We start from the raw sequence: 19998 nt of genomic DNA, 5'->3' as shown, positions 1-19998 counted from the left end.
TGAGTCCAGGATAACAGAGACTACAGAGAGGCTTCTAGAAGCCACCAGATAGAGAAAACATGCAAGGCCAGCAGGACTCCATTCAGGAGCTAAACAAACACAGAACTACAACAAAGAGAGAGGGATGCCAGGCAGCCTCACAGGTGATGGCATGCAGGGTTAATGAAATCAATGCTGAAATAAGACTAAATTCTTTCTTTCTTAATTTAAAAAAAAAAGAAAGAAAGAAAGAAAGAAAAAATGGTTTCAATTCTAATTACCTAAACTCTGTATGTCAACCTAAACTCTGGGAACATACTCCAGGATAGGGCTGGGCCATATCATACCGTTCACAGTAATACCAGTATAATGTTGGGCAACGATAAGAAAATGAAATATCGCGATAGAATATGGGTAAAACGCGCATGCTCAGTGCCTTTATTTTCATAGGCACATGGTGGAAAAAGCATGGCGGCGACAGAGAATGAGATGGGCGAAAGCGGATCGTTGACTGAAACAGATGAACCAGAATTGGTTTGTAAAAATGCTGCAACTTCAGTGGTGTGGAACTGGTTTGGCTTTCGTCCATCAGATACACAACAAACCACTATTTTTGGTAGAGCATGCTAGCGGGCCGCCGTTATTACCGTGTTTTTTGGAAAATATGGCACACTTAACATCAATCCTTTGATTTTTCTGAAAATCAAAAGTGCCCCTTATAATCCCGTGTGCCTTATGTATTAATTCTGGTTGTGTTTACTGACCTCGAAATGATTTTATGTACACGGCGCTCGAAAATCTGTCAAATGTTTTAGTACGACTTTGCTGAGCTACGAAGCCGCACCGCTTGATGGATTGTCGGAGCATTACGGCTATCGTAGGCAGGAGCTTCGCGGAGTGATACGTACTGTGCTTCAACATAATATTACCGTATTGTGTGTGTGTATAACCTCTTTTTAAGTTTTGTGGATATTATACATTGTTATGCTCAGGATATGTCGGCCAATTTCCTCTGGAAATGCATTTTGGTTAAACTGTCAGCAAGGAATTTGCATTTGAACTGCTAAATTGTTATATAACTTTAATGCACTTTTTTTGCACTAATAAAGTTGTGGAGTTGTAAAGTATTTTGTCGATTGTCAATTATATCGACAGTTATATCGTTATCGCAAATTTTCAACTGTATATCGTGATAAATATTTTTGGTCATATCGCCCTGCTCTACTCCAGGACCTTTAATTCAATCAATCAATCTTTATTTATAAAGCACTTTTCATACAGAAAAAATGCAGCACAAAGTGCTTTACATAGTTAAAAGCAGCCCACCCCACCCTCCAACTCACTCCCCACACTCTCAATACACATATATCCCCCCACCCCCACCCACACACACATACACACACGCGCACACTTAAAGAGTAAAAATTGGGCTGGGCTCGCATGAGCCAAGTGAGGAAACATTTATAACAGAGAGCCGTCTGCACCGGGAGCCGGTCACAGACCGCAGCCTCCGGGCTGGGCACACAGCCGGAGGGAGGCAAAGGAGCCCCCCAACCAGGCTGAGAGGACCCCAGAGACCCAGCAGCCACGGTCAATAACAGCCCCGGTGCAGAGAGCGCCCTCCGAGGAAACACTGGAGATATGACGCAATACGATGTATACAGGGTAAAATGATAAAATAAATAAGAACAGGATACAATATAAATATAAATATAAATAGAGTAAGAAGATTAAAAAATGAATAAGAATAAAATCAAGAAATATTAGGTAAATCCTAAATTAATAATAGAATAACAGGACAGAATAAATAAGCATAAAAAATAAATAAACGCTAAGTAAAAGCTAAATTAAAAAGGTGGGTCTTGAGCCTGTTCTTAAAAACATGTACGTTCTCTGCGGCCCTGAGCTCCTCCGGCAGGCTGTTCCACAGACGAGGACCATACCACTGAAAAGCTGCCTCTCCGTGAGTATGTGTCCTGACTTTAGGGACAATCAAAAGGCCAGTACCAGAGGACCTCAGGGTCCGCGAGGGTTCGTATGGTAAAAGCAGATCTGAGAGATAAGAAGGCCCAAGACCATTAAGACATTTAAAAACCAATAAAAGAACTTTAAAATCGATCCTGAAACACACGGGGAGCCAGTGCAGCGATTCTAAAACCGGTGTAATGTGGGCCCGCCCTCTGGTCTTCGTCAGCACACGAGCTGCCGAGTTTCGCAAGAGTTGTAAAGTTGAAATATTCTTCTTAGGAAGACCAGAGAGCAGGGCATTACAGTAATCAATGCGACTGGTAATAAAAGCATGCATCAGCATCTCCGTGTTGGCCCGAGAGAGAATAGGGCGGACTCTGGCTATATTTTTTAGATGATAAAATCCAATTTTGGTTACATGTTTAACATGTGGGATAAAACCAAGCTCAGAGTCAAAAATAACACCCAGGTTTTTCACTTGTAGCGAAGGACATAGTGAAAATGCCTCTAATTTAGACAAGAGTTTCTCTCTCTGAGCCTCAGGACCGACAATTAAAACTTCAGTTTTGTCCTGGTTAAGCTGTAAAAAGTTTTCTGCCATCCAAGATCTTATATCCAAGATACAGTTAAAAAGGGCATCCATTGGTCTGGTGTCATCAGGAGACACGGAGATGTACAGCTGCGTGTCATCAGCGTAACTGTGGAAGTTCACTCCATGCCTCCTGATGACACTGCCGAGAGGCAACATATACAAATTAAAAAGTACAGGGCCTAGAACCGACCCTTGAGGCACACCACATGTCATTTTATGGATCTTAGAGGAGCATGTATCCATACTCACCATAAAAGTTCTGTCAGAGAGATAGGAAGTGAACCAGTTGTGTACAGCACCAGAGAGGCCCACCATGTGTTTTAGTCTGTTTAAAAGAATAGCGTGGTCTACTGTATCAAAGGCTGCGCTTAGATCCAGTAGCACCAGGACTGAGAGCTTTTGGGCGTCCCAGTTACATCTAAGATCATTTAAAACCTTTAGGAGAGCCGTCTCTGTGCTGTGGTTCACCCTAAATCCAGACTGGAATATCTCCAGGATCTGTCTATCATTCAAAAAGTCATTAATCTGAGTAAAAACAAGTTTTTCTAAGATTTTACTTAAAAATGGTAAGTTGGATACAGGTCTGTAGTTATTAAAATCATTACAATCCAAATTGCTCTTCTTCAGAAGGGGCCTCACCACCGCCGTTTTAAAGGCAGCAGGGAAGACACCCAACTGAAGAGAGCAATTCATCATGTATAAAAGCTCAGCCTCAAAAAATCCATAAAGTGTTTTAAAGAGTGAAGAAGGGATTGGATCTAAAAGACATGTGGTGGGTCTCACTGTGGAGAAAACTTTCTGAAGGTTCTCAGCATTTACCAGGACAAAGCTGTCCAGTGTCTCCTCAGGTACAATCGAGCCCTCAGATGTGTTTACAATCATATCGCGATTAGATAAAATATCAGATCTGATGGCGCTGATCTTTCCCCTGAAGTGGTCTGCAAACTGCTCACAGAGCGAGTCTGTGGGGGTTCTTTGGGAGCTGTTAAAATCAGGGTTAAATAAATGATCTATGGTGGAAAAGAGGACCTTGGGATTATTTTTGTTAATACTGATTATTTTGGCGAAGTATGAATTTCTTGAATTCCTTAATGTATTATTGTACATTTTAAGTTGCTCGGAAAATATTTGATGGTTGATATTATTTTTATTTTTCCTCCATCTCCTTTCTGCTGCCCTGCAATTTCTTTTGAGTTTTTTGACTTCTTCGTTTCTCCAGGGTGATGCATGTTTTACGTTAATCTTTTTGGTGGTGAGTGGAGCAACGGAGTCAAGGCTTTTCTTCAGTTTGTTGTTAAAATAACTAAAAATCAAATCGCAGGGTGCAGGTAAAATCACAGGGGGGCATTTGACTAAAACCCTGGTAAAATTTGCAGCCACTTCAGAGGTTAGATAGCGCCTCCTCACAGTTCGCACCGAGGTCTTCCGCTGAATAAAACCGGTGATGTTAAAAAACACACAGTAGTGGTCAGAGACAGCCAAGTCAACAACAGAGGACACGCTGGTGGACAGCCCATGGGTGATGACCAGGTCCAGAGTGTGTCCTCTGTTGTGAGTCGGCTGCGTGACGTGCTGGATAAAATCCAAACAGTGAAGAATGTTTAAGAATTCTTTTGTTGCAGGGTCAGAAGGATTATCTATGTGCAGGTTAAAATCACCGGTTAAAATTATCAGATTATATTTTGAATGCATGTTTGTTAAAAATTCTGAGAATTCCTTGATAAAAGCAGCGCTGTCTTTAGGTGGTCTATAAATTGTGACAGATAAAACTGCTGAAAACAATAGCATGGAATTCAAAAGTGGTAAAATGATCAAATAAAATTTGTTTGGTGGTGAGTGTGTTGTTGGCTAAAGATGCAGTCCCACCACCTCTCTTACCACTTCTAATAGAAAAAGAGAAATTAAAATTTGGTGGGGAGGCCTCAGTGAGAACAACTGGTGCATCCGAACCCAGCCATGTTTCAGTTAAAAATAAACAGTCAAGTTTATTATCTAAAATTAAATCATTAATAATAAAAGACTTGTTCGACAGAGAGCGTACATTTAAAAGTGCCATACTGATTGAGACTGGTGGATTATTGACAATAGAGTTGAATGGATGTTGATATTTTTGAAGAGGCCGGAGGTTATTAATGTTTTTGGAGTTACTGGATTTATGATAATTCTGTTGCTCTCTGTTTGTGATTATGACGGGTATTGTGTTTACTGTGGGAGAGAAAGGTCCTAGTCCAGAGTTTTGTGTATTACTGTTAAAAGTGGAACAAATATAGGAGCTGGGACCAGGGGAACATCAGTCAGTGGCAGACAGTGGCGATGTGCGGGAGTGCTGTATGCCAAATGCCAAATTGGCGAACAGCAAACGGCGTCCCCAGGCGTTGAGGTGGAGCCCGTCTGCCCCAAAAAGATGCCTCCTCTCCCAGAAGGCATCAAAGTTGTTAATAAAACCCACACCGTGGGAGATACAGGCAGAGGAAAGCCAGGTGTTAAGGCTGAGCAGCCGGCTGAAACGGCCTATCCCTCTGCCACAGGTGGGGGTGGGCCCAGAGATAAAAGCACTCACCTGCAACTGACCAAGGAGGCTGAAGAGTTCGAGGAAGTCCAACTTCAGCAGCTCAGATTGCTGTTTGGGGATGTCATTGGTGCCGATGTGGATGATGAGCCGGTTAACCTGTGGGTGGGATGCCAGAATGTTGGGAATTCTGTCCACTATGTCAACAACAGTGGCTCCCGGGAACGACAGCGTGAGCGCCCCCCTCATCCGCACGTTCCTGACGATGGAATCCCTGAGGACCAGTGTGGAGAGAGGAGGTGCCACCGAGGGCTGTTGGCCATCTGAGACGCCCGCGCCGCGACACCGGGGGTGTTCAGATGGAGATGCGCCAGCCGGACTGCGTGAGTGACTCCCAGGTAGCCGCGCCGTGGGTCCTCTTCTCCGAGGAGCCGGGGTAAAGCACAGCTCTCCGCGGTGAGTTTGCACCACAGCGTCGGGTTGCCCGCCGCGGCTCCGGGGGCGTAGTGGTGGAGATGGCCAGACCTCAGCGACACAGCGGGATGGCGAGGGCTAGCGGTCAGAGGAGGAAAGTCCACAGGATCCAGGACATTGAATTTATTCTCCAATACTACCGCACCGGAGGGGTGAGGGTGCGAGAGACGGATCCTCCTGCCCCCTCTGCAGCCACCACGCGTCTCAACCATGGTCCATGGCGCTGGCGCTGGTTGGAGTGGAGTGGAGCTGACCAGAGCCTTGGGTCTGGCCCCTAGCTGAAACCAGGAGTTCTCGTCCTTGGCAGAAGCACCAGCGACGCAAGTTGAGAGCCTGTGTTGACTGTTGGCGGGATCTTGGGACACAGCAGCTGGATGGTGCACTGTGTCGGCTAGCTCAGCGCTAGTAGCGGTGGTTTGAGCTTTGCCAAGGAGGATCGTGTCAAGTTCGCATTCAGCCCCCTGGATTTGGTATAGCGTGGACATCCTTTGTTCCAGCTCGATCACTTTTTGGCTCAGGTTGATGCAGCTTTCACAGCTGGATGTTGAGGTAAGTGGTGCCATTCCGGAATCTCGTACTGGCGAAAAAATTGGCTGAAAAAATTAGCTTTTTTCAGCCAATTTCACAGCTTCAAGAGGCACTGCTTTTCCAAGAATTATATTCTCCTTGGTGCAGCTGCTGCCTCAAAAGGTCAAAGAGTCTGGTATATTCCAATTTAAAAATAGCACTTACTTTTAGAGCACTGAATATTTCCTGCATTAATCTTGGCACAATAAGCCCGTGGAGCTGCACGTGCTCAACTAAAAAAAGAGGAACTGAAAATATTTACAGAGAAAGCAGTTCCTCTAAAGTTTAAATTTTTAGAAAATTTGGTTGCACACTACAGAACAAGATTTTAATGTCAACTCAACTGAGGTGATCAACATTGCGAGTTAGAGCAGTGATTAATTAATAACATTTACACACAGATGATGGTATAAAACATGAAATTACAGCTGAAAAAGTCATAAAAATGACAAGAAGAGCAAAAAAAGGGAGAGAGGGGCTGATTCAACTCCAGTAACCTATGACTTTAACATGAGTGCAGTGCCCTACCGTCAGAAACAATAAATCCTGAAGGAAGGAAAGTTTCTTTGACAAGTATAAATGAATGGATCGGCAGTGCAGCATTACTTGTTTTTATATTTAAATCATGATAGAACAACATCTGAAGTCTGTCTAAAAACAGTGGGGATGCAATGGTTTAAGCAGCCAATATTCAGCTTGTGGAGCCACACAACATGACATTTATTGATGTCAGTAGACAATGTTTATATCAGTTTTGGGGTCACCTCACTTTTAGGGTCGTTGAATCCAGTTCCAGATATCTGCATATTTGAATTTGTGCTTAAAAAGGAGGGGGAGTAAATTAAAAAAAAATCAAAGACAGAAGGAAAAAGAAAAAATTCAGTGCAGAAATCCTCAGAGCATCTCTTCAGTGCTCAGATTATCATATGGCCCAAAAACAGTGGGAACAACGGTGGAGACCGAGCTGTGCAGACACGGGGAAGACAGCACTGCTCACAACAAGCTCCTATTTTACAGAGCAGTGACCTGGATTTTCTTAACTAGCCTCTACTCTGCAACACAAGTCTTACTTTAAATGTTCCCTGGCTTTCTGTACGCATTGTGACATCATGAACACGGAGCAGGCGCATGGATCGGTGAAAACCTCACATTTCTTTTCCTTTGGTGTACATCTTTCAAAAAACCAAACATTAGGGTTAAGCAGAGATTGATGCATCATGTTAACATTAGATGAGTGAACCTTTCACAGAACAGTTTCTCTGCAGAGAACAAAAGTGATGTGTGAAAGTCTGTGTGCTGCATGCATATGCATCCATGAGTGGGTGTACACTCCAATGATCTTCATTAGCTTCCCAGCAAAGGAATCCAGTACCTGACCTAGTCATGGGTCAGCTGTCCCGCCTGATTAATTAAGGTTTCAAAAATATTACACTGCCAAACCCTCCACTCTGGACGCATGAATAATACACAGGGAGCATGATGCCCACCAACAAGCTACTCGTGCTCAGACTGCAAAGCTCCCTGGGCTGCCTCTGAATTCAGCCCCAGACTGTGGGAGGAAACCAAACAACACAGTCTGGAAAGAGAGCCGTGTCGGTGAGGGCAAAAAACTTAAAAACACATTCACTTTCTTGAATGTGGGAAAGTCTGACCATTTCAGTCAACTTAAGCACCGAACCAAAGAGCAGGGAAGAGGAGCAAGCCAAGAACTGACGGAACATGATAACAAACATGCCATTATCTTGGCTTTTTTTTTTTGCTGCCAGTCAGAGATGAATGGTGTTGGATGCAGGCTGTTGGGAACGCAAAGACATTTAAAGAAATACCTGCTGGTTATGTGGTGTGCAGGTAATCAAATGAAAGCACAAAAGCATCATCCTATACTCTGAACCCTGCATGTGCTGATTATCCTGTGCAGACGTTTAATGTTTGCATTCTTCTTAGCCATCATGCAATAACATGAGGGAGACAAGCAGAGTGATAAAGAAACATTTTCAGTGCTAAGAAAAACAAGGAGAGTTAGAAACAACTGAACCAGCCTAAATACAGAGATCTCTCAATTTCTACTAATTTCTGTTCGCATTTTGTATTTTAAATAATGAAGTGAAAATGCAAACACAGGCTTCCAATTATGACTAACGGATGTAAAAAAAAAAAAAAAAATAATGGCACTGTCTCCCTTCACTGGTAGCTAAGCTACAAACATGCACGGTCAGCCTCAATCATAATTATGACCAAAACCTCACGATGTATTGCTATGTGATGCTGCCTCACGCTGTCCTACACGTGAAGTGTGCTCATGCACGACTTTCACTGTCTCTCTGCTGCGGCTGCGTTTGCACACCCCCTCCCCCCCCACCAGTCAGCTCCTCTAATATCCCACTTTTTTCTGCAAAAGGCTCACTCAGATTTTCTGATCTCTGTCGCAGGCTGAAAAGCTAAAAACAATGAGGTAGATAGAATTTAACCAATGGGATGCATGGAAAAAAACGTAACCATAAGATGAGTATGGCAAATTTCTAGCTAGTGTGCTATGTGAGAAAAATAAACCTCGTGAGATCAGGAGGTATGCTGCTTTTCCAGATGTACTGCTTTATGGCACTGGTAATACCTACGCTTAAAGACATCTGGAGCTGATCCTCAAGCCCTCAAGTTACAACCGAGGATCACGTCATCCAACTATGACATTTGCTGCAAGTGTTTGCAAAAAAGAGGTTTGTGGTGTCTTTGTTTTCATGTAGCAATTAAAACACAAAGATATGACAAAACAGAAAAACAAAAAGCAAATAAATAATCAACAATGGAAATGGAAAGCAACTGGCCTGATCTGTGTCAACATGGAGAATGGTTGGGTGATCTCAGTGAGAGCCTCTCTGCCTTCTAAAGCAGACATCTGTTATACTCTGGGTTAATAATTGTTTAGGCTTAGAGAAATCTCCCCGAGACCCAAAGAAGACCATTTTAAAAATCCAGTTATTGAACTAAAATTCTGGAGAGAAAAGTAAAATCTGCCATGGCTTAATCTTTAACCATGATGACGAGTAGCTAACTCTACCCAGATCTCAGGCTGCGTTAGCTCAATAGATGGAGTGCATCAATTAATGAGGTGTTTCTATCCATCTGCTAGGACGCTGATATATAACAGCAGATGTCTCTTCTCTGTTTGGCTGTAGCTTCTGTTAATGACAGTCCACGGCTTATAATACACAGTACATTACAGCCCTGCATGTTATTAAGATATTTCATTAGTCTAGCTCGACCACAGCAAGCGTCGCTGCGTCCACAGTTTTTCTAAGTCTGAGAAATTACTGCTCAGACTCCTTCCATAGTTTCTGTACCAAGAAATCCCACAATGCCTTGTGTCACTCACTTCAGTTGACATCAGGATCCCATTTTCCACAGACTATGGCCCAAACAACATGCTAAACATGAAAAACTGTTTGCAGTTTGAGCAAATGAGTGTGCATAATTATGTAGATTACTGAGTAAGTAAATTGATGTTGACTAAAGTAAAATGTTTAAAAGGAGGAACACTGGAAACAAAATAAAACCTAGCTGCCAAAAAGCAAACAAAAACTGAAGTGAAAACCACAAGAAACTTGGTCAGTTACAAAGCTGTAACCACTTTGAGTTTAACACTTTCCCTTCTGACCTCAGCCACATCTAGAATATGGCAGCTTCACCCTCATGTGCAATGCACTGTTGTGGGTTCTTATTCATTTCTTATTAACGAAACATAATTCAGTGTTAATGGGTAAGGCCATCGGGGCTCTGTGCAATGCTTTGTTTCTCATCTTAAATAAGAATGGTGCCATTTGCCAAACATGTGACACATGAAGAGAAGCTTATCAAAAGAATCTGAGAATCAGAGACGATTCCAGTACCTGAGAATGTCTGATTAAAACCTATGGTTAGTATTGTTGTAACTAGGTCAGCATTCAGCAGCCTACATGCTATTACAAAGTGACCGTGTCTATTCAAACGTCCCAAACATATGTCCACCAGTCGGTTTCAATAACTGCCAGAACATCAGCATTTAACAACAATTTGCAAAGCTGACCCCAAACAGAGCGTCATGAAGAACCACAAGGCAAAATATTATAACAAAATATTATAAAAGGCATATGGTGGGTTTCCCTCATATGCATTTTAAAAAAAGCAAAGAATACAGAAAAAGAGAAGCTTTTATTCATTCACTGCAGATGTTTTAGTATTGCTATTGCTTTGACTACTACAGAAGACAACCACAGAACATATGACAGTGGTTTCATGAGGCACAGCTCATCAGACCCTTACAGGGTTTCTATTTCCTGTTTATAAGTTTGGCATGTACCTTGGTCTAGGGTTTATGGCTTGGTACATTTCATATGTCAAAGAAGCTTCAAGCAAGATGGTGAATCCTGAATGCCTGAATGGATCCATCAGAGTCAGTGTGCATATGATAGAAAGTGCTTAAAAGGCACAGAATAAAGCGCTGCATGAGTGGTTATCTGAATGGGTACATGTAGGGCTGGGCGATATATCAAAAATTTATCGTTACCGAAATTTATGACTCTCATCGACGTCATTTTGCCCATGTCGGTAAATTCGGTATTTTAAAAAAAAAAAGAAAAAGGCATGTGCAGGTTGGCGATGTTCATGTCCCTTTAAGACGCTGTGCTACGTTACAGACTTGACGGGGTGGAGTCACGTGACTCTACTACCTGTTGGGCAGACACTGTGCGATTTTTTTCAGTCGCGCGATTCAGCTCCTGCTCAAACTGTACGATTGACTCGCAGGGGTTAGAAGTTCATAGGTCACGATGCAGGGTCTCACACTATACGCCCCGATGCTCTGATGCGACCTGAGTGCTCACACTGTGCGTACATAAAGCGAAGGTTATAACAGAAATTCTGTCGCTCGCTCTCCCTCTCTGTCTTTCACTCACACAGACACGCACACCACCACCATCAACTTTGCTAAATTGCTAATGAAAAACATTGATCAGGCAGCTGTGATTGAGCAGCAGTGTAGATCCAACTATTTTCACGGATGTTGTGGTCGTGATCATTTTGTGAGGCCACATCGAAAAGGCTCGGATGAGCTTTCCAAAGTTCTACAAGTTCCCTCCATCGCTTGTGTCCAGATCACACGCTGCACTGCCGTGCTACGCCGTCTTTTTCGCTGACATTTGTGTTTGCGCGTGCGCAGTGTGGCAAACTGCGGTGACACCCTCACGACGGTGAGGGTGTGAATAGCCAATGTGAAACATATTTATTATTAAACTATTTTGTTTACAAGGGATACACATTTTTTAGAGAGCATGGTTACATATTGTATCCTACACTTTTTATTTTGTTCAGTTAATAAATCTTAACCACTAAAAGTACTTACTACTATTGCCTTCATTTATTTTCAGTGACATTTTACAGTCCTTTAAAGTGGTAATAATATAATTGCAATGAATAGGTCTAGGGGGAATAATATTATCAAAATAACTGGAGGAACGATGCTGCCTGCCACAGCCCCATCAAATGGAAAAAAAAAAAAAAAAGTTAGTTTTTTTTGGCACTTGGGGTGGTTATCGTCCATTTATCGTTATCGAGGTTAACTGCTCAATTTATCGTGATATTGATTTTAGGCCATATCGCCCAGCCCTAGGTACATGTTGCTTTTTGTTAAAAAAAAAAAAAAGTACTTGGAATACTCTGTCTAGAAAGATGTTATACAAGTATTAGTACGATTATTTACACACACTAGCTAGGCAGATAGTGTGCACTTAGCAATAATGCTCCATGAAAAGTCGGTGTCTTGCTTACAAATTTAAATATGTTTATGGACAGGTAAGGGTGAGCAGAGCAGGGATGGGTACCGGTTCTGACATAAACGGTAGTAACCAGACCGAAAAGCAGCGCACATTTCGGTGCTTTATTTCGGTGCTTTTTTTTCCTGAGATGTCATACACTTTATATTCTAGCCAATCATTTTACGTTTCCAAGGATAGTAGGCGGGCCCAGGTACGTAGGTTCTTTTAGAGCAGAGCAACAGATTAAAAATGCCCAAGGCGAGGCGGTCAAAGTCTGCCTGTACTTCACAGCAAAAGATGCAAACTCAGCAGCCTGCAACAAGTGCTTTAAGGTGATACTGTGCAAAGGAGGTAACACCTCGAATCTGACGACGTATAGCATTTTGTTAAAAGCCGAGAAATGCGCCGTATTTGATAGCTTGCTGCGAGACCTCCCACCGTGCACATCTACTGCGGGTGTGGTGCCTGTTATCGGACCCGGAGTTAGCAACATCCCCCAAAAACCCGAAGAGTAGAGTCCTGGCCCCTAGCCCTGCCAGTGTAGCAGAAATGATGACGGATGATGATGCAGCAGCAGCCGTTCTTCTCTGCGTGAGTAGCTTAATGTTGTTTGTGTGTAATTTACGTTGAGTACGCTAACCGCGTTATTACATTAATGCATGTAAGGTGAACTAGCAAACACCGTCGTAGTTACATGCGGCTGTCCTCTTGTTTGATGGCAGATACTCCCGTCACCCTGGCCAAAAAGGCTAAAATGACCAAAGAAAAAGTGGAAAAATGTTAAACATGAGAGGTTTTGGGACAAAGTTTGTGGTTTTTTTCCATTGTTTAAGCACTGCTTCCAGCCAAGAGTGATACCATAAATCCCCTATAGCTGCAGAAAAGGCTAACATTGTTATCTTTTTACAAAAAACAAAAAACAGCTGAACATGAGAGGTTTTTGGACCAATTTTGTGTTCTCCATTCTTTAAGCACCGGTTCGAGAACCGGTTCGAGCACCGTTTAAGCACCGGCACCATTTCAAAAGTACCGGTTTGGTACTGATATCGGATAAAACCTAAACGATACCCATCCCAAGAACAGAGCGCTTGTACGCTGTTCAAAAATACCAGGTGCAATGTTAAATGTGAGTTAAGACGTAACAATAACAATATTAGCACACAGTCTCCCCAGCTTCAACAGCTAGTTTAACACGCTCGTCGATACACTAACTGTGTGACTTTCTGTAAGACACCTGCTACCAGTAGTTCAGCTAAAAACTGGATGAGCTGCATGACATGCATTTGTGCCTCTCAGCTGACAGTCCCGTGACACAGTAAACACAGGCTGCCTGTCCTTCCTCCTTATTAGGAGGTCATGTTTGAATGTAAAAGTTTGCTCTGTACATTTGTGAATGTTTGGCTCTAGAACTATCTGAGTGATGAGGAATGTAACACCCTAGAGCAGGTGCATGTCGGTATGTATACACCTGCAAGGGTCACAAGGATTACGGCTTCTGGGCGTGGTGATCTGAGGCAAGCCAAAGGATTACTGGTCTTAATCGGGTCAATCAGCCCTGTCTGCACAGGGTTCAGCGAAAGTATGACTGCCCCACATCCAAACCCACCTTCCTTGCTGCATGTCCCACCAATAACTGCATTTCATTGATGTGAAAATGGTTCATTGTTATTTCTGCTGTGATGAGAGCCTCCTCTTATGTGTAACTGACACTGGAGCTGAGCTCGTTCTTCCCTGCAGGGTAAGGTCAGCATCCACTTACCTCATAGTGAGAGCACACTTGGGTGAATTGTATCTGAAAGGTGAAGGTTTAATTGATGTGGTGACCTTCTGTTTGTGCTTTCAATTGGTCATTTTGTTTACTCTTAGCTTAAGTGATAATATCATCTAACATCCCGTTCTTGAAAATGTGGCTAGTGTAGACTACTGATAAAGCATTAGAAACACTATTTTGAACACCAGACAGCGACTAGACTAGACTGCAGGTTTGCAATCAGTTGACAAAATGCTTCATCATAACATCTCTGTGTGCTTTGTAAGCTCTATTGATCATCTCTGGCTATACATCGTGAGTGGCTCCTCCCTGGCTCAAGGGGCACATAACACATGAGTTGCATAACAAGATGGAAACTGAAGTGAAGAACACATCAGGCCCCAGATTAAGGCGGAGTTTGGGTGTACTGGAGTTATTCAACATTTGGAGTAGAGATGGCACGATACCACTTTTTTTATGTCCGATACCGATACCGATATCATAAATTTGGATAACTGCCGATACCGATATGAATCCGATATAGTGTTTTTTAATAAACAAAACTGTTTTTTTAAATATCTTGCTGCATTTTGTGTAAGTTCATACTCAAGTTTAAAACAACAACTACACTAAAGCTATTCTGTTATACCTGTATGCAAAAAAAAAAATTTCATAGTACAGCAATACTGATCAATCTAATAAACTTAAACCTGCACCATCCTCCCTATTCTGGTATTTTAAAGAGTACTTAGCATAAATATTAAGCAACCTAACTAATAGGGTTCCAACTCCCAGCAACAACAAAAATAAATAAATAAAAAATAGGGAACCACCCCTCACGCTCCACCTCATGATGCTTAATCGATGTAACCAACCTTAATTTGATGCAGTGTGAAAAAAAATGCACAGAAATCAATTATTTTTCAAGAAATATTAAATAGATTCAACATCTTTCTTCAACAAAATTGCAGACTGCACAGATGGTACCTTCCCAAAGGAAAAAGTACTATAGCTTACTAGGGTATATATATTAGACTTAATAGTTACTATATACAGTAATTGACTTCTATTCATTTTACATCAAATTAAAACTTTGGGTGTAAGATAATTATTTATTAAAAGCTAGACATTTTAAATGAGAATAAGAAAGAAAAGTATGTCTTTGTGCCCCCTTTTCCCTGTTAATGCCCTATCGGCCCCCCTGGCTAAACTTTGCTAGATCCACCCCTGCACAGTTACCAGCCGTCAGCTACGTAGAAAAAGATCCTCGAGTAGAAAGTAATATTAAATAAATTCTAACAACAGCTGATCAAGCTTAAACGTGCTGCTGTTGTTCAGCCGCTGGTTTACTCTTTCTGGTGCAAAGTGGGCCAAAAGCAAACTAGAGACACGGACTCGCGACAGAAAAGCCGATCAGCTGATCGTTAAGCAGTTTCATGATTGAAGTAGCAGCAAGAAGAGGCAGTCGCTCCATATATCGCTTGTTAAGCTTAATGCAGGAATGCTTTACAAACATTCAGAGATGGACTTACACACTTGCTTTACTTCTCTTGGGATAACTTTGTCGGAGATGAAATGCCGGGTTGCTAGCAAAGCTCCAAATGCTATCCAGACCACTGACAGGTCGGCATGCCACAGCCGCTCTATCACGTGATGCATACTGCTCCGACGTGCTAACGTTCTGAGGTGAGTTACGGTGTGTTGCAAGTTTTGTGAGGTGCTTTCGTGATATTTAATGGATCGGATTACATTTTTTATTTTTCTCCGATATCCGATCCAGTAATTTAGGTCAGTATCGGACCGATACCGATACGTAATATCGGATCGGTCCATCTCTAATTTGGAGTACCAACACAAAATTAGCGGGCCATCGCGTCACTGTTTTATAATTACATTAGCTCTGGTATGTCTGAGAGCGTCTCCTGAATGAGGCCTTTGCTTTGTTTCTGTCTCCCTGCAGAGGCCTTGGACACATTTCCTGCACACTGGATAATCAATTTGCTGCTCCTTTGCTCTCATCCTATCCTTGACAACCCTCTCTGCATGGTGAAAAGGGGAAAGAGCGAGAAAGAGACCGAGTTCTTGCCCCCTACCGCCATCTTTCTCTGTACTGTTGACACATGCACACAGGCGGGCACATATGCCCTTGAGCCAGTCACAACAATAAGGGGAGTGTCATGGCATAACGCACACATCTGCCAAACACATACAAGCTGACCACGCAACATCCCATTTCCATCAGGCAGCCTTCAGCCCAATTTAAATGCAAGCAAAGACCAGTGAAAACATTAGAAGTACACCCATACTGCGCGCACACACTGACTGGCTAGTGCTACATCACAGCTTATCCTACACAGGCAAAAACATAACATACTGACCAGAGATTTTTTTTAAGGGAATTTCCAGTAGCATGGATTTTAGAAGTTTCTCTAGATGCTGTTGTTTCACCACGTCAGACACCAACTGTTTCGTAGCCACCTTCCACGCCTTCTGGAAAGGCTACGTTGTTGGGTTTTTGATACCCAAAGCTGTTTGGGTGTCAAACAACTTGGGTAAACTTGGGATGAGTCATGTTTAGATTTTTGTTTTTCAATGATGCAAAATTTGACATTTACACAGATGGATGCTGAACATATCACTTAGAAAGAAAACACTAGGATGACAAATAAAAACTCCTTGGTAAATGTAACACTCATGTGACTAATTGTATCTATTTATCTTGTTAAAAACATACCATAAAAATCTTGATTATTAAAATACTGTTCAAATGGCAATGCTGTGTCTATTTCATTTTGTTAGAGTAAAAATGCACAATGGCTTTTAGAAAGTCTGGGGGAATACAACGACCACAACAAAAAAAGTCTCAGTATGATCCTGTGCGTGTCTGAGCCATCAGGTAAGATTCGGCCTCTCGGCATCCAAATAAGACAGCTCATTCTCAGCATACCATCTGCAATGAAGTCCTGACGAAGGGAGAGTATGGCCGCCTGCCAGCCTCCCTTTCTGCTCTGCAATCTGCCCATGTGAAAGGAGGCAGAGTAGGCAGTACCGCAGCCTACTCCTCTCCCTCGCTCGCTCACACACACACACTCACTGACTAACCCCCCTACAAAACGCTGCATATTCCACTGCAGCTCTGCTACAAACCACGAGTCACCCTCCAGCTCCTTCGGGTGACATTGGCATAATGAAAACCCAAGGATATAGAGTAAAACTACTAGGGATTTGACACAAAGCTTCTTTTTGGTAGAGTGTGAGAGATAAAGGACAAGTGAGCCATAACTGGTAGGGACACTTGATCTTATGGAAGATTCATATAAGCTTAGTCTAATGAGGGTGATATAAGACTGACAGACAAAACTCGAGAGCCTGCTGGTAGAGCATGTTTCTGTTTCCACATGCTGTCTCGTTACTGCGGGTTAATAAATGCCTCCACGCTAACGTCGTGGAGCTTGTGCTCAGCTGGAATGAAGCACACACGACAGAGTCATGAGTAAGGAGGCAGCTAGTGCTTCACAGTAACGGATGACTCACAAGTAAGCAGGTTGAATCACATGACTGCAAACCACGTTCAGGTTTTCTCTTCTTGCTCTGCTATTGCTTATCATATAACACTGTCGACAAGCATGCTTTACAGTAAATAAGGGCACTATCACATAATAAATCTTAGATGGTCTTAACATCCTTCCCTATGCCTCAATCACGGATTAGTGCAACATGAGAAAAGTTATAAATATGTATATTTTTACTTAACCTGTCAGACTTTGAATAGAATAGAATAGAATAATCCTTTAATTGTCCCACAAGCGGAAATTTGGTTGTAACAGCAGCCAGAACGACACATATACACATTGGATCTCTATCTCAATCACTGTGGTTCAAATAGGGATGCAAATCTTGTAAATAATTAACTGCCAATCGTGTTTTATATGCATCCAACAACCTGTTCACAAATTGTTTGTGTACACTCAAGAGATAAGGCAACCATAAACTATAAAGCAGCACACACATCCATTAAAGAAAAACAGTGGCCGTGTGATAAACCCTAGCTGAACTGGGGGTGCTGGCAGGCCACGCTGTGGGACGACCCCTGGGTCTCCCAGCGTGAACCAACTAAGCGTTTCTCACACAGAATCTCCTCTGGCATGCACACCCCTCCAGAGGAGGAGGAATTTCACTCTGTAAGCCTTTTATTCTCTTTCAGGCTGCTCGTCCCCAACCGTCCACTATTCAGTTTGCTCATTCTACTGTTCTCTGCTAAGACGCCTAAAGGAAGAACATGCAGGAGCATGCATGGTACACTGAAGTGTTCCTGCAGACTGGACCTGCATAAAATCAAGATGCTTTTTTTCCCTCCAGTTTGTGTTGGTGGTCTTGCATGCATGCCAGTAGGCCACTTACTTGTAGTGTTGCCTTGCATCTGAATGATACATTTTGACTCCTTGCTGATCTCCCTCGAGTTGAAGGGTCGAACTCGAACAGCGACTTTCACAGAAGCCCCAGACATGTTTGCAGTTTAAGTCAGTCTCCCTGTAAGATCCCTTGTGTGTATCCCTCCTAAAGGAAACAGAAAAACAAGTGTGCATCTCATCAGTTAAAACAATAAGTGATGCAGGTAAGCCAGACAATGTTTGCTTCCTTCTTTAAAAATAAAACAAAAGTGCTATAGTGAAAAGGAGCAGAGCCTGTTTTCACTAAATGTAAATCAAACACAATGAAAGTCCACCCCCTCCCAATTTTCAGTCATAACAGCCTACAACAAATATGGCCGACCAAACCCGATGAAGCCTTTAATATTTTGTAAACAGCAGCCGATCATACATTTAGCAAATCAAACAGAGGATGTAAGCCTTTATATTTATATCATAAACCCACCGTTTACGTGAAATGCGCTTTAGCCGAAAACAAAATACGAAGATCACAAATCACGATTGTTGCATGGATAAAATAACGTGGCGTTAAAATACCACACAACTTTCCATCGTTTTTACAGTCCGCACCCGGTGACTACACAGCCTAAATATCCTATGTTTTTCCATGTACTTGCAGTCAGCCATACTTGCCGAAGCATACGCCCATGAAATCCTATCTCCCCTATTTGGCGAGAGCTACAGCGGGACAGCTAACCGAGGGCCTGTCTGTTGCATCTGACACTGTTCGTTTTGTGCAGACGAAGAGCTTAAATTTCCCCCTTTTAAAAAAATCACATTCGCTGATATTAGGAAGTAGGCTAATCCTCCGCCGCTGCATGTTGGGGAATAGTGCAAGGGAGGAGTTGCATGCTTATTTTAGCAGCCCAGACTGGATACATTGTTCACATTTACCCTATCCGGCAGGGTTAAAGGCGTTTTGACGTTAAATCCTACCAGAGGCGAAGCTTTCAACAGTAGCAATTATATTTTCTATTTTAAGCTAGCTTTAACCCGTTAAATGTTATTGGCTCCGACTTCAATATTTACGACCTACAGTCTAACGGAAACAGCTATCCAACTATAATCAAGTAAACCTATAAACAAATTATTCTATATACTGTAACAATTAAGTACATATATATGTTTAATTCTTTTGTGTTATCGCAACCATGGCCACGTAGAGGTCCACTGACCATCGGACATGTATTAGTTGACACAGACAACTGCTCCCTATCCATCGTTGAAACTAAACTGTAATAACAACCCAGTGCACAACAGTCCCCCAAAATATAAATATATTATTTTTAAAAATATATACTTACGCTTGGAGACTCTTGCAAAAGACAAAACCAAAACCACCGGACAGTGGCGAGAACTAACGCTAGCTAGCAGGCGTCAAAATGTGTTGTTTCTATCAGAATCTGTGCGCAAGGAAACTGCTATAAAGTCCATTTCCGTGAAAAACACCCATTATAGCGGTATCCTCCGGTGGAAGGATTTGTATTTGGAAACGGCCACTTCGTTGACTACTTTAGTCTCCCTTACAGATGAACGGCGGACGCCTATCTGCACACTAGCGAGAAGAAGAATTGGTAGATTGTCTCGATTTACCGAAGAGATTACGTCAACTCCCTCTCAGCGCGCTCACGGACAGGCTGGCGGGCCAATGAGCAAACAGAGAGCGGCGACTAATGCGGCGAAGAGCCTATGGCGTGACTCGGGGTCGCGAAGGGGGAGGGAATAGGTGGGGTGTCGCTCCCTTTTTTTCGCCCGTGACGCCACACTGCAGGATTTCTCATTACTGCTACCCGCAGCACCGTGGGTTACCGCAAAGATCGCCGCCTAGCGACGTAACTTTTCCGTGCATCACGAATTTATAAACCAAATTATTTATATTTTTGCTAATATAATTATTATAATTATAATATTGCCTTAAAGCAGGCACAAGAGATGTCACTGAC

At 42.6% G+C, this 19998-nt stretch overlaps 1 protein-coding gene across 18 annotated transcripts in view; it reads right to left on the bottom strand.

The window, feature by feature from the left end:
- The window catches only part of kif1b (kinesin family member 1B), a 67244-nt gene extending 47559 nt beyond the window's left edge, over nt 1-19685 (bottom strand). For 6 of the 18 annotated variants that reach the window (XM_082519478.1, XM_082519481.1, XM_082519468.1 and 3 more), the window contains exons 1-2: nt 19360-19682; nt 18027-18182 (exon numbers count right to left, since the gene is read on the bottom strand). In XM_082519478.1, coding sequence (XP_082375604.1) covers nt 18027-18132 — 106 coding nt within the window. In that variant the 5' untranslated portion in view covers nt 18133-18182; nt 19360-19682. Of the gene's footprint in view, nt 1-18026; nt 18183-19359 lie in introns of all 18 variants that reach the window. The other 12 variants (XM_082519485.1, XM_082519469.1, XM_082519470.1 and 9 more) reach the window with 6 other exon arrangements.
- Between the last annotated feature and the right edge of the window lie 313 nt (nt 19686-19998).

This window comes from Aulonocara stuartgranti (genome assembly GCF_965226115.1).
Source record: "Aulonocara stuartgranti genome assembly, chromosome: 20".
NCBI classification, from domain to species: domain Eukaryota; kingdom Metazoa; phylum Chordata; class Actinopteri; order Cichliformes; family Cichlidae; genus Aulonocara; species Aulonocara stuartgranti.
The sequence above is the reverse complement of the archived record's forward strand: the minus strand, read 5'-3'. Positions and strand labels throughout refer to the sequence as shown.